We start from the raw sequence: 15,434 nt of genomic DNA on the forward strand, positions 1-15,434 counted from the left end.
GTCTATTTACTTGTGAACACTCAGTATATATATATATTGGATACACCTATTTAACCATAATATTTGCGTATACGGATAACATACTAAAATCAAAGGAAAAATCTGCACTTCAGGCTGTAAATACTCTTATAGATAAAACGTTACTGTACAAATTATGGGATATTTCAAAAAGGCATACGAATTTACAAATATATGGGTGAATATCAGCATGAAAATATAATTGAAATAATTACATTCTCTCATCTAAGATTATAAAGATTATATTTTGAAATATAAAATGAACATAGAATCATTTTTCAGAATGTCTTTTGGACAAAACAGAAAAATTGGTATTTAAAAATATTTTTCAACTGCTTTCTTGTCCACAGACGGGTTCACATCACTCAAGCGACTTTGGACTTTCTTAGAGACGAGTATGAAGTGATTCCGGGTCATGGAGGCAATCGAAATTCTTATTTAAGGGAACAAAACATCAAAACTTACTTTATTGTTGCTCCCCCTTCACGAAAAAAGGTACGCTCTTGTGACTGAAATAACCAAACTTTGTCATCTGTCAAAGAATTGAAAAAGAAGTAGTGTTCTACGTAAACAGCAGCATCGAGTTTGTTGTTGATGAAACTTGTTTGAAACACAAATCATTATTATTTTTATTTTCTTTATATACTTCCATCTATAGGGGTTTTGTAAGAAATAATCGTAATTTACTTATCCTAGAAGTATAGAAAAGGTTTTGTGATGAAGACCAAGGATGCCATACCTTGCAGTCCAGGACGTAGAAAAATGAAACACATACATGCTGTAACAACAGAAAGTCAAAAAACAAACAAATTCAGATTAAATTAGGCGTTCTTTCTAGCAACGTTTCTTAGTCAGCTAAAGAGAGTATTTTAAAACTGACAAGATAAATGAAACCAGGAACTTGTTAAATAAAAAAAAAAAGTGGTACTACTTCTAAGATACGTATATTGTCCAGAAACAATCTTCTTTGTAACGGCCTTAATTCCAGTTTGTTTGGGATCGACCGGTAATTTTGAAAGCCAAGAATTTTTACACCCGGGTGGCCGGCCCAAACGGCAACCATATAGGACGATTGTTCAGAAATAATAGTGGATGATAAAAAATGAATTAATAAAAATTATAAAAAGACAACAAAATCGTGCTAGACATAATTTGCTTAGTTTCTCCCTGTACAGTGTATTCTGGGCCTAGCTGTACTTTGCAAACTCTCTGTGGTCTAAAACAACAAATGACAGCATCTATTAAGGAGCTAAGTACTTATAGTAATTGAGGTTTAGTGCCTCTCCCTAAGGCAAGTTTTTCAGATAAAAATCTGAGTATCAATGTAGAAACTAATAAAAAATAAAACGTTAACTAAATATACGATAGACTTTACAATACGAGCTTCTTCGTTGAGGCAAAAAAAACGTCTACTGGACGAGGTGTGACAGTATTTGGGAGATAACAACGATTAACAATAATGTTTTAGATGTTATGAAATTTAATGATATAAAACCATGAATCGATAAAGTAACATATATTGCTGAGGCTTAATTCACAGATATCCGATACACACAGAGTGAAGCTTGTATTAAGGAGATTTACAAAGCTGTATCCACTGTTTACTAACTTACATGTAAACATAGCGATGTGTATGTTAAGGACACCTACATTATTGCTAACCTACACACGTGCGCTATGAAATGTGTGTAACTTTACTCTTTATTTAATTTCAGTTAAGACTGACTTGTTTTCCATAAACATGGGAGTAACATTACTATGTTATCACTGGAGATAATAAGATTTTACTGTATTTCGAATGATTCTACGTTATTCTCGTTATATCAGTTCTCACGCGTAATGAGAAAGTAATCGACAGCATAAGTTTAGACTGGTTAATTAATCTCTGCTGTAGGTAGTGTAATTCTATTTATGTTTATAACATAAAAATAATGTATGTTAAATAGTTAAAGATATTTCACAACTTGTACACTCTATAATCATTCTGGTTTATCGTTTACTTAGAGCGTGCTAAATCAACTTAGAACCAATATTGAAAACACATCTATAGAACATCGCCTAGATCTAGTTCTATAGTCTCTAATAACAAAGATCTGTGAACTTTTTTTTTTTCTGAGAAAGCATACTTTATAATGTTTCTTAAAAAGTTTCATATTGCAAATAACAGTGTTGAAAATATATAAAATTTCGAAACCGATATGATTTTCGGATCTCAAGCTTTTAGGTATTTTTTTGTTAATGTATTTTTAAAAGATGTATCGCTGGGTTCCTCTTGCTTTGTTCTTCTCTGTAGCTGTTCTTGCTCAACTCTTTACAAGTGCGGAAACTAACGGGATCAAGCAGAAAGAAGTTGACTTTCAAGAACGTATCCAACGTAGTCCTGCAATTGATACATTCTATCAAGTTCAGTGTCGATGTTCCTTTTTCAAACATTGCCACAGTGCAACAACAAACGGAGAAGCCCGCAGTAAAAAAGGTTGTTTGGTTATTACTTAACTTAAACAATTGGGGTTCCAGTTTTAGATTTAGAAAATCAAATAAATACTACTAGAGGGCGTATTAATATTTTACTTATTGTTTATTGTTCAAGGCGTTCATCGAAAAAAGATAGTGCGAGTGATTCCCGGATAGCAAAATTATTGTTTTAGTGTGTCAAAATTATTCTATTGTAAACATTAAATGCTAGAGAAGAAAATCTTAGAAAAATATCAGTTTTTTATTTTGTCTTCGCCGTATTAAATGAATAATTATTTTGCATATCAAATATTAAATGCTTAAAATTTTTTTATGTCTAAAGAATTATATGTTGAAACATTAGATTATTTTTAAAAAGCATAATCTAAATAATCATTTAATTATATTAATACCAACCACAGTTGCCTTGAGTTTTGATTCTGTATCATAATTTAACATTAGAGTTAAATATATTGGCCAAAAACTTTTATAGTGATTTAACTCTATAGACTAATAATGGCTGGAGACGGCTTGAATGGGTAATGAAGAAAAACTTTAAGATAAGTTTAGCATAACAGCAAATGTACAACGTTTCGACAAGGTTTTGTCATCATCAGGTTTTTCTTCATTACCCATTCAAGCCGTCTCCAGCCATTATTAGTCTTAAAGTGGGTTCCTCGTCATCGAATTTAACTCTATAGACATTTTTCAATTTCAGCTAAAAGTGGCAGACAAGTTCAGAAAGTCTTTTAAAAAAAGGTGGGTAACGAGATTCTATCTATTTCTATATGTTTTATCTGTTCTTCTTAGTATTTTCTGCGTCAAATATCCAACCCTTAAAAAATTTGTTCATCAACGCAAAAAAGGCTGCTTTAAAATCAAGTGTTCTAAGCAATTTTGATATGCATAGTGTAAAACGGTTGTAAAATTCTTAACAAGATGAACTACAATAAGAATCATTACTTGTCTGATTTAGTAAGATAAAAATACTTGAACCACAAAACCATGCGTTTAGATGCACATAGCAATAGATAGATAATTATTATTATTAGAACCATGCAAAAAAGTTCACTTTTTAATTTATAAAACACATAGATACAGATTCAGACTTCTCACTTTCTCAACTCAAATAATTTAATTGGGTCCAAGTAGAAGATAACCCTATTTGGTCCATATAAATTGTTTGTTTGTTTCAACTGTTTTCCCAACCATGTATCCTTTCGCTGTCGTCAAGTTACTTTGTATGGTAAATTGCACAAAACATTTTCACTTAAGCACCCACAAGACTGAATGACATTGATAAGAAGCTTTAGGCTTAGCTACATGATATGATATATACATGTATAGAATAAAAGTTGTTTTGGAAAGCTGCGACGTACAATTCCAATATGGATTGTTGAGAATCTTAATAAGAAACTTATTTTTCCGTTATTTCAAAATATGCAGTTTGCTACCTAAATAATGTCAGGTTATTTTTAAATATTGAAACCAAGATTGCATGACAGAATATATTATTTGTATAATTTTGTTTTCATATATCCATTTGGAGTGCTTACATCCAGTTTCTACTTTTAACTAAAAATCTTAAAAACAAAAGACATGGGTATAAAATCAACGTTTTATCAATAAACGAGAAAAAGAACGACAGAGTTTTCTGAGAAAATCACCAACAGTTTAACAAAGTAGATAAAGACCCACATACTTATTTCTGAACAATAAATCCTCAAAGTGATGAGTGAGTGCACCCACATTGTGAAGGATGAAATCCTGCTCAGGGTCTGTTTGTATCTTTGCTTGCAGTATTATTCATCAAAAAATATATGTTTTCAAGTTGGTATTGTAAAGTTCGTACGTCAACATTGTAAAGACCAAATCCTTTTCAGAATCTCTGTTTGTCTTATAGCTTACGAGTCCGTTGACTGCCTGCCTGATGCAATATAATTTCCAAGCTTATGCTAAGCAGCAGCTACGTAACTGTTTAACTTCACAATGCCTAAGTGTAAAATTAAAAGGGAAACCGTTGTAAGCGATTTTAATTTTGAGTAATATTTAAAGATTATTCGAGATTCGTAATAAAACGTATTATAGCTACATATCACTAACTAGATGCTAAGACAGGCCAGACTAGCTGTTTTCTTTTGTCTTTAGGTCAGGATAGCTTATGAGAAATTTTAGACATAAATAAAACTGTTATGTTTCTCTGATCCACCATATCTTGTAGAATATTTCCTGCGATAATAACGTGTTTCTTTTTCTCTCGTTTATGACAGCTCGTGAGAGAATCTACACGAGAATAGTGTCTTTTTTTTTTTTGTCCCACGATATCTTCTAAAAAGTTCCCAACGGTATATGTCTGCGGACTTACAACGCTAAAAACCGAGTTTCGATACTCGTGGTGGGCACAGCCTAGATAGTCCATTGTGCAGCTACTTACAAACAAACAAACAAATCTAAGTTCCCAACGATAATAGTTCTTCACTTTCTCTTCGTCTCCGATATTGTGTGAAAGAACACAGACGAGAATAGTGTTGTTGTTTTTTGTGGTACACGATGTCTTCTAAGAGATCCCCAACGATAATAGTGTTTTTCACTTTTTCTTCGTCTACGGTATCTTGCGAGAGAATATAGACGAGAATTATGCTGTTGTTTTTTGTGGTACACGATGTCTTCTAAGAGATCCCCAACGATAATAATGTTTTTCACTTTCTATGATCCACGATAGTTTGTGAGAGATTCCAGTCGAGAGTAGTGTTAAATTTCAATGATATAATTTTAGTATATCATGGTGACACAATTAGCATGAAAAATGCAAAGTACAGGCTTAGAAAAAACTTAGATCTCACATTCGTTTTAATATCGAAATAAATGGCAACGGAAACTTGTATGAAAGATAAACTTCTGTGTCAAACATTACGTAAAACTAAATACACACACATACATATATGGCTCCATATAGACCAGTAGTATACATTGTCTAAGTATATACGAACGTTCTGTCAAATTTGTATAATTGATAATGGAATGTTTTCGAGAGAGAGAGTCCAAGTACTTCGAGTAATTTAATGTTATTGCTTCACATATTATTCCAAAATAACAGTTAACTAACAAACTTTATTTTGTCCAAAAAATTAAGAAGTTCTGCAGTAACAAAAGTGTTCCACTAACTTAAAAAAATATATGGTAGAAATCAATAGAAAAAAATTTTCGTTCTAAATTCAATTTTCACGTATTCATGTTCATAAATGCTAGCATACATTTGCTGAAGATAGGAAACTTTTTTAACGTGGATGGATACATTTTATTCAATAATTCTAGCTATTTTCAAAAGCCAACGAATGGAAAATATTCCTCTTGATATTTTAATTGCTTTGAATTATTAACTTTGAAATAATAATTCATGTTTCCTTTCTTGTACCATTGATGTGTATATACTTCTTAATGTCATCTTTCTATCTTACTAGAGGGGCCAAGGCAGACCTCCAAAATTTCTATTCATCGTCTAGAATTCCTCAGTATGTATGTACTGGCAGACTATGCAGCAGTTTCTGAATGAATAACCTTCCGCAGATGCTTACTGACGCGTAAAATAAATCGTTTTGCATGTAACTGACGATAAATGATAGGTTTATTCTTAAGACTTCTAAAGTCCTCGAAATTATACACCAGTTAATCTGACAGAGTTCATTCTTCCTTAAAATGAACACTTCGTCGCATACAAAACAAAAAAGAAAATAGAAACAGTTTCGAAAAGATCAAAATAAAGAAAACCTATTCTGGTTACCAATAATTTCACTTAAGTATTGCGTTTGGCTCCATCTGTAGTTTTATTTAGTTTGTTCAAATGCCAACTAGAAAAACATCAAAGGCTCGCCTATATTCAAGTATAGTTGATCCAAAATATATTCATTTGGAAAACAAATTACATTGTTGAAATCAACAATAAAGCGTTCGAATTTTACGTAATCAAAATTTAAATTTCACGAAAGACCTAGATACGAATAACTTTGCCTAAAATATCATAATTTGAGGATTAGTAGCTCAGTCATGAAGATTAGTGTCATAAAATAGAAAATGGAATTATTATAAATCGGGGGGAAATGTTTTTTTTATAAATATTCTTCCAGACTTTCTAAATAATTTTTTTATCTTCAAATTTCTAACATTGAAAGTTATGGGTATAACATTGTTTTATAGCAAATAACAGACTTGTAAAATATTTGTTATACGTTCATATTCCAGTCGCTTATTTAGTTACTTAGTATTATTTGTCTGTTTACTGATGACCAAAAAAGAAACAAAAGTACCATATCATGATTTTACGTGATGTTTTTTTCATTTATTCTATGTTCTAAAAACATGTTGCATTAAAAATGAAATGACACTGATTCCATCTCTAGATCTCATTATATGTTTAAAATCAAAAATTTATTATTATCATTCATTACAAATTGAGAAATGTGATTATGTCTCTACCTGCCCTTTTCCAGGCACTCCACGGTCTACCACCAACCAACTAACCGGGTCAACAAGTATCTGGCCCAGGCCATCGAGGCCAGAAGTGTAGACATGGAAAAAGCTACTCATGTTAATGTCGTCACTCTCTGTTTTAAGAACAGGCAAAAGGAATGGCAGGTAATATATGCTACTAGAAAGTGGTAATGGTTAATTGCAGAAGAGAATTATTTTACCGACATCTTTAAGCGTCTATATGAGCAAAACATTTGAAATTACATTTCTAGTATATGTTTATAAATACATATAACTCCAACAAATTCGACAAAAATGTCAGCTACCGTTTATACTCGTGTAACCCTTGATTTTAGACCAAAAAAATCTTAATTTTTTCATATATATCGTGCAGAAGTCGACCTACTTGTCCCTGCAACCTAAGAGAGCAACGTCTCACTACAGGCCAGTTCACACTTTATACCGAAAACTTGTAAAAACAAACGAAAACACTTAACTCTACCAACATGGACTCAATCCTAGGGACCGACCACGTGACCATTTTTACTTGTATATAGTTTTAATACTATAACTAGAATGACTTCAAATTATAACGTGAAAACTACATTTGTTTATCCTAAATAGCTTTAAACTCTTAACAGTAGACATCTGTTTATAATTACATTCCATTGTTTTATTGCCCTTTGAACCGTGTCTAACCACTATTCGCGCCATTATAAGTCATTGGCGAATGTACAGCTCAAGTTACGCTCTCGAATTACACTAAGCAAGTGCTGTTTACGAGCGTGCCTCGTGAAAAATTTCTATTATTATTTATTTTACCTAATATAACTATTTTTTCATTTTAGTTACTTTTAAAATAACAATTACAGAATACACATGAAAAACAAGAAATAAAGCACTTACCTGGCTCTTTTTTTAATGTCGATGACACTTAACCCTACTTTTTTATACTAATGGTACGACTACAATTAACAATTTTTATTTAATTAAATAATGCACCAAAGAACACAGAATAATAGCATACAAAAAGCAGGATATGTCCTATAACTATCACAATTTTTCTGATTTTCTAACTATGCAACAAGAGTCGTTTGAAATTCAGCTAAACACGTTGATATGTTTCCCGTGGGAATATATCAGTTTCATGTTTACTTTTTTTTTGTAAATAAAAAAATCAAAATTGTTTTTTTTTGTTGTTGTTTATTGTCTTTTAAATCATTTGGGGTTTTGTTTTATGTTTTGTGGACTGTTACTGAGCATGAATTTCAACCTCTCTAATATATTACTTGTGTAAAAGTCCACACCTAAATTATAGTCTAAAAAATTGGTCACAAAATTTCGTCTATTACACGAGTATATACGGTAGTTTATTGCAAACCCGTTTAAGAATGGTTTAAATATTTCTTTTCGAGCGCTCACTGTCTGCACAAAGTAAGATAGATTTTTTCCCTTTATTATTATGTAATGAAAAGTTATATGAGTTTAGATAAGCGAGATCGAACAAAGCTTTGAATACTATTTTTATAGAAACAAAAAGAACGGTAAGCGAACAGCTGTATACCTACTTGTATGCCGATATCATCCCTCCAAAAATGACAAACTAAACTATATTGTCTTATGTTATCTTTACTGCTCCAATAATATCTTTGTTTATCTTTTACGTGTGTACAGTGTTTTGTATGTTTGTAAAATTTCGAGTATTCAACATTTTAACTTGGTAAGTTTTACTTAAAATGCAGAGATTATCCTCATGTTCTTCTACTTGTTTTCTTAGTGATGCTACTTCTATTCTTTTGAAAAAAAAAACACTATTTAAGTTGTTAATAACATATTCGTAAAAAAATGGTTCATAAAATGATAACAGGTGATATTTTTGTCTTGTATCTCATGTATGTTTGACCGTAGATTTCACATAAAATGGGTAGAGATTACATGGTTCGAGTCCAGTTACCGTAAAAAAAAAATCGCGCTCTGCACTTTGGGGTTGCGGATGCATTATAAGTGAGACGATCAGACAGCAATAACCCAAGAGTTGACTATAGGTTATTTTGACTAGCTTCCTTGTCTTTAATCTATTACTTCAAAATTAGAGACATTTGGGGCAGATAGCCCTCGTGTAGCTTTGCGTAAAATTTTATAAAGATACAAGTCATAAAAACAACTTTGTGAATGAACATAGAAATTCTATAATAATTTGTTTCTAGTGTTATTGCGATGATATATGACTAAGGGTTTTCTATCCATGACGAAAAAAGGTCGGTGCTTTTGGTAGTTTATCAATCGTCACAGGAATATAAAGTCCTTGTAAATTACAGTATTAGAATCTGTCGATTAGCAAATCCAGTTCTTCGGACATAAAAAACAGTTGTTAACCTACATTTTAAAATTCAAAAAATGACTCGATCTACAAAGTATGATGAGATATTATTCTAAGAGAGGTATGCTAACGAGACATCCAATAGGACCTGTAGTGTTAGCGAAGCACCTGGTATTCTGCTGTGTTAGGGAAGCACTTGGTAGTCTGTTGTGTGAGGGAAGCACCTGGTATTCTGTTGTGTTAGGGAAGCATCTGGTAATTCTGCTGTGTTAGTGGATCACCCAGTGAGTTTTAGTTCTAGCAGATGTTATAATCAATATTTATTTGTTTTAATAAATCTTTACTCATTGAAGTTTCACTGACATTTCACGACCGGTACAAAATTTAGTTTCATTAACGTTTTATTCTTAACGAAATATCCGCTAGGATAAAAAACAACAACAACACATTATTGATAGATTTCGTCAACATTTCTTCGATAAAGCTTGCGGAAAACGTTATGGTTTAAAAGCAAAATGTACAATGTTATAATGTGGCATTCTTAACTAAACTTTATAAAAGAGAGAGATGAGTAAGGACAATGTGTTTAACCTTCTTACAATAGATTGACTCCAGTCCAAAAGTGCAGGTCAGTGGAAAAGGTAAAAGACAGGAGTGATAACTATTGTCGTTCGTAAAAATCGATATTATAAGATGATTAATTTAATTTCAGTAAAAATTCATTTTTTAAGATCATCGGCTTTTTTGTTCCAGTTTCACGAAGGAAAAGATCACGGTTTTGGAAATAGTATGATCTGTTCGTTAGCGGTATTATTGTGTGTAGGATGTATCCAAGCTATTGTGCTACCAAGGTAAGTATTATTATGTACAGAATGTATCCAAGCTATTGTTTAACCGAAATGAATAGAACATTTACTGTTTTAGATAGAGTATAATGTGTTTGTAAGCAGTATTTCTATGTGTAGGATATATTCAAGCTATTTTGTTATCAAGGTAAGTAGAAAATTTACTGTTTTAAACACAGTATAATTGTGTCTGTGAGCAGTATTTCTATGTGTAGGATATATTCAAGCTATTTTGTTATCAAGGTAAGTAGAAAATTTACTGTTTTAAACACAGTATAATTGTGTCTGTGAGCAGTATTTCTATGTGTAGGATATATTCAAGCTATTTTGTTATCAAGGTTAGTAGAAAAATTTACTGTTTTAAACACAGTATAATTGTGTCTGTGAGCAGTATTTCTGTGTGTTGTATGTATCCAAGCTATTTTGTTATCAAGGTAAATAGAAAATTTACTGTTTTTGACAGTATAATGCGTCTTTGAGTAGTATTTGTGTGTGTTGGACGTATACAAGGTATTGTGTTATCAAGGTAAATAGAAAATTTACTGTTTTTGACAGTATAATGCGTCTTTGAGTAGTATTTGTGTGTGTTGGACGTATACAAGGTATTGTGTTATCAAGGTAAATAGAAAATTTACTGTTTTTGACAGTATAATGCGTCTTTGAGTAGTATTTGTGTGTTGGACGTATACAAGGTATTGTGTTATCAAGGTAAATAGAAAATTTACTGTTTTTGACAGTATAATGCGTCTTTGAGTAGTATTTGTGTGTGTTGGACGTATACAAGGTATTGTGTTATCAAGGTAAATAGAAAATTTACTGTTTTTGACAGTATAATGCGTCTTTGAGTAGTATTTGTGTGTGTTGTATGTATACAAGGTATTGTGTTTTATCAAGGTAAGTTGAGAATTTACTGTTTTAGACACAGTATAATGCGTCTGTGAGCAATATTTCTGTGTGTTGTATATATATATACAAAGAATTGTGTAATCAAGGTAAATAGAAGGTTACTGTTTTGGACACAGTATAATGCGTCTGTGAGCAATATTTCTGTGTGTTGTATATATACAAAGTAATTGTGTAATCAAGGTAAAGAGAAGGTTACTGTTTTGGGCACAGTATAATGCGTCTGTGAGCAATATTTCTGTGTGTTGTATGTATACAAGGTATTGTGTTTTATCAAGGTAAGTAGAAAATTTACTGTTTTAGACACAGTATAATGCGTCTGTGAGCAATATTTCTGTGTGTTGTATATATACAAAGAATTGTGTAATCAAGGTAAATAGAAGGTTACTGTTTTGGACACAGTATAATGCGTCTGTGAGCACTATTTCTGTGTGTTGTATGTTTACAAAGTATTGTGTTATCAAGGTAAGTTGAGAATCACAACCCTTGAACTAAAGTAATGCGTTCTCTGCTGAAGAGTATATGTCCATTAATCTATATAAAATCTGGTTTGTTCAAACAACGAAGTTCTTCTCTAAAATACTGACAGAAATTTATTTTAAGATTAAAACTTTGATGTTTAATACGAGTGCAAAGTTTCCACAGAACATTTTATCTAAGTCAGGCAATATTTCCAATAATAAGAACAACAAGCAAAAGTACCCGTCCCCAGTGACGGGAAAACTTCAAGTTAATCTATCAGTTTCAATCATTTCATGGACTTTAAAAAGATTAATTGTATTGCACTCTTGGTTTCACTAAGAGCCAAAACTCTGAGCTACTTATAACACTCACCGCGAAAAATAATTGTTGAATATTTCAGTCATGCTAAGAGCCGCTTAGCAATAGTCTCCCGGTGGGACAGCGATAAGTATTCGGATTTACAAAGCTAAAATTAGGGGTTCGATTCCCCTTGGTAGACATAGCAGATAGCCCGATGTGGCTTTGCTATAAGAAAACACACACACGCTTAACGATAACATACAGTAAATCTACATTTCATTCTTTGAGTTACGTCACATTTTGAAATGTGAATGATAATGTAATTAGTTCCTAACTATTTAATGTAGAATATCCTGCTTGCGAAATAAAATTAACATTGGCATTAACATTATTCATGCCTGTTCTTCCGTCATTTCAAAGTGTATGTTGAGCTCTGCCTGCGTAGACAGCTATTCAAACGCAACGCGGGTAGCGGCCGTCGTAAAAGGAAGACAGAATAACACTCAGACAGACACCACGGTTCACAAAATATACAAGATATACATTTTTTATGACAAAGAAATCTTATTTATTTCAACTTCGTAAATGTAAAGTTTGCTAATATAAAACATTTTGAAGTTTGTTATACTTGAGAAATATTTTATTTCGAAGATCCAAACGTACACAGGATTCATAAATCTGTTGATACTTTAGGTTTAAATTGTATTGAGAAACATTTTAAATATTTTGACATATTAATAGTACAGAATAGGGTTAAATAATAGATGTTATGTGACAAGTTATAAGACATTTCTTTGAAGTTTTCAGTAAGAATTATATCTCATCTTGATTTGTGGTTTTAATTCGTTTTTGTGTTTCAGTTGTTGCTGTTTTTTGGACTGTAAGTTACGAGAAAATATTGGACAATAAATCCACTCCTGTACGTAAAAAGGAGACAAGGCTTAGCTGTTAATTTGTCAAACACTCGTGCTCAAGTAGTGGATGCATTGGCTTTTCGATAGAATAACACAGTTGCACAAGAACAAAAATCTTCTAGAACATTAACGAAGAATAAAGCTTAATATAAAATGTTTTAAATATATATATATATATATATAGCATAATGTTTGGGAGTTCCTTTCGTAATACACAAAGTTGTTTATAAAAATGCATTATTATAATTGAAACAAAACGAAACTACTCTGAAGAGCACGAGATTTACATCGATACAAAAAGGAAACCCGAATATTGATAGACTTTAACGACACTTTAACGTGGGTGTGGCTGTCTATTAGAGTTTTCAGTTTTTCTTCTTATGTGTTAGTATTCTTGAATTTGAAGTGTAGTTGCTCCAATGTTTCACACGTGCTCCAAATCGCATGGAATGACTAGTGAAATTTAAAAACGCGTTTTGTTCTTACATTTGAAAAAGTTGCTTATTTTGACATCTGTACAAAACTATGAGATAAGAAGTACGTTTAATGTCTGTTGCACATCGAATTTGGACTTAAATGCATGATCAGTTAGATGAAATTTGGTTAGATGAAAATAAAGTATCATTTAATTGTTCAGCAATTTGCAAGTGTACCAAATCTCAAGTAATGAATCAAATTATACTCCTGATGATGACAAAACCTTGTCGAAACGTTGTACATTTGCTGTTATGTTAAACTTATATTAAAGTTTTTCTTCATTACCCATTCAAGCCGTCTCCAGCCATTATTAGTCTCAAAGTGGGTTCCTCGTCATCGAAATTATACCCCGTTCTTTCTTTTTTTTATCAAATCAAAATCATATTGGTAGAGCTGAGTAGAGTAGAGTATATGAATAATATAAATGAAACATCTATGTACTAAATACATAACTTATGATAATTGCTAGATAAATGTATATGGTCAGTTGCTTGAAAGTGTATACTGGTTAAGTTATAAAATATGAATATCAACAAAAACCCCTACAAAATTAACTTTTTTGCCAAAGTGCTAAAATTTCATTTTTTATGAGATATGTTTGGAAGAAGTTATTTTAAGTGTTCGTTGACTTTGTATATTTTTATGTGAACAAAATAATGTTAGCGATTACAAACTAAAGACAAAGTTTTATCTACATTTTCCAGAACTGTCGTGCTGGTTGTGTTATTCTTAGCCGCATTCTTTTGGTTGGCCGTATTATTGGGGTTGGTGTTGGCTATCAGAATGAAAGTAAGTGTGAAATTGTTGGTAACATTTATCATAAAACACTGGCAATAGATAGTAAAAAAAATTTAAATTATAACCCAGACTGTGAACTCTCAAGTTATTGCTTTCAAGGCTTTCGCCCTTCATTTTAAGTAATGAATTCAAAACGCTACCGGAGTGTTGTTGCATATCAAGTTGTATAAAAGTGTAGAAGGCCAAAACAAGTAATTAAAGTAAAATACTGAACTTAATCATATATAGTACTAATTTAAACTAGATCTCATCCATTTAAACAATTTCTATAAAATATTGTTCTTTACATCTGTATTTTGTTTACCAGAAAACACACACACATGTATAGAAAGTACTCAAACCAATATATATACCTTTGAATTTAAAGAAACTTATTCGACACTGTGGGTTTTCACATTATCTGTCAGCTATCCTAATGAATGTATTTTATTTTCTAAAAAATCACATCTCTTAGAATTTCAGTTGTCAATGATTTAGGTGTGTTACTACAAGATTATTCTGTTGTCAATGATTTAGGTGTGTTACTACAAGATTAGAAACAAGAGGTTTCAAATGTGTCTACTTCCAACTTTTTATGCAGATTTTAGCCTTTCATATATAGTTTCCATGTTGCTTATCCCAGATGTAATATTGATGTTCGTATAAGAATCTATGTATGGAAAAAATATTTATTAACACTGTATTGTACTCATTATCTTGACAGTCGTAGTCACGTATTAAGAAACTTTGGATCCCAGTATAAATCCAGGTTTTATATTAGCGAATGGAACATTTCAAAAGACTAGTTGAAACCAAACCGGAGATGCATAGGGCATACACGAAGAATAGGGTAATGGACTTTCGTGGACTGTCAGTGGATGAGTTTAACCCTTTCGCGATCAGGCATTTTGTAATTTTAGGAGCCAGGAAACACTGAAAAATTTCACAAGATACCACATATTTTATATCTGATTGCTTTATTGTAAAAGTTATTGAAGTAAGGTTCTACAGAGTACATTGAAATAAATTCAGTATGAAAAAACCCTTATCAAACTATGTCCGTATAGTTCATGGAAGTGGAAATCGTGGGCATACTAAGTACCCCCCATAATATGGTAAGCAAAGGGGTTAAATAATCTCTATAACATTTATTTCTGCATTTTCACAGCAGCGATTAATTAGGGTAACGGTTATTTTAATGAAAACAAAACTCTACAAGCATTGTTTTAATTAATTAAGCTTCTTCAATTTGACTTCGAGGCGAGTACTTAAAACGGTTAGGTTTTATAGCATTAACGTAAATGTTAAGGTTTGTATACATTTGTTTAAGAATACTCAACATCTTATATATACAAATATGTTTAATTTACAAAGCCTGAGTGTTTTATTTTATGTTAATAAATGAACAAAACCAAAATTTCAGTAACAGCATTAAAAATTTTGATTAACAATCACTTAAAATGTATTTTTTGTCAAACCTGGACCACTTTTACTCCA

At 31.6% G+C, this 15,434-nt stretch overlaps 1 protein-coding gene across 1 annotated transcript in view; it reads left to right on the forward strand.

Annotated features, from left to right (window-relative positions):
* Positions 1–15,434, forward strand: part of LOC106459518 (Ca(2+)/calmodulin-responsive adenylate cyclase-like) — a 262,313-nt gene that overhangs the window by 225,819 nt on the left and 21,060 nt on the right. The window contains exons 8-13 of the mRNA XM_022386021.1: positions 369–513; positions 2,312–2,494; positions 3,191–3,231; positions 6,960–7,104; positions 10,013–10,110; positions 13,865–13,949. Coding sequence (XP_022241729.1) covers positions 369–513; positions 2,312–2,494; positions 3,191–3,231; positions 6,960–7,104; positions 10,013–10,110; positions 13,865–13,949 — 697 coding nt within the window. The remainder of the gene's footprint in view (positions 1–368; positions 514–2,311; positions 2,495–3,190; positions 3,232–6,959; positions 7,105–10,012; positions 10,111–13,864; positions 13,950–15,434) is intronic.

This window comes from Limulus polyphemus, unplaced genomic scaffold (genome assembly GCF_000517525.1).
Source record: "Limulus polyphemus unplaced genomic scaffold, Limulus_polyphemus-2.1.2 Scaffold621, whole genome shotgun sequence".
In the NCBI taxonomy this organism is placed as follows: Eukaryota; Metazoa; Arthropoda; class Merostomata; order Xiphosura; family Limulidae; genus Limulus; species Limulus polyphemus.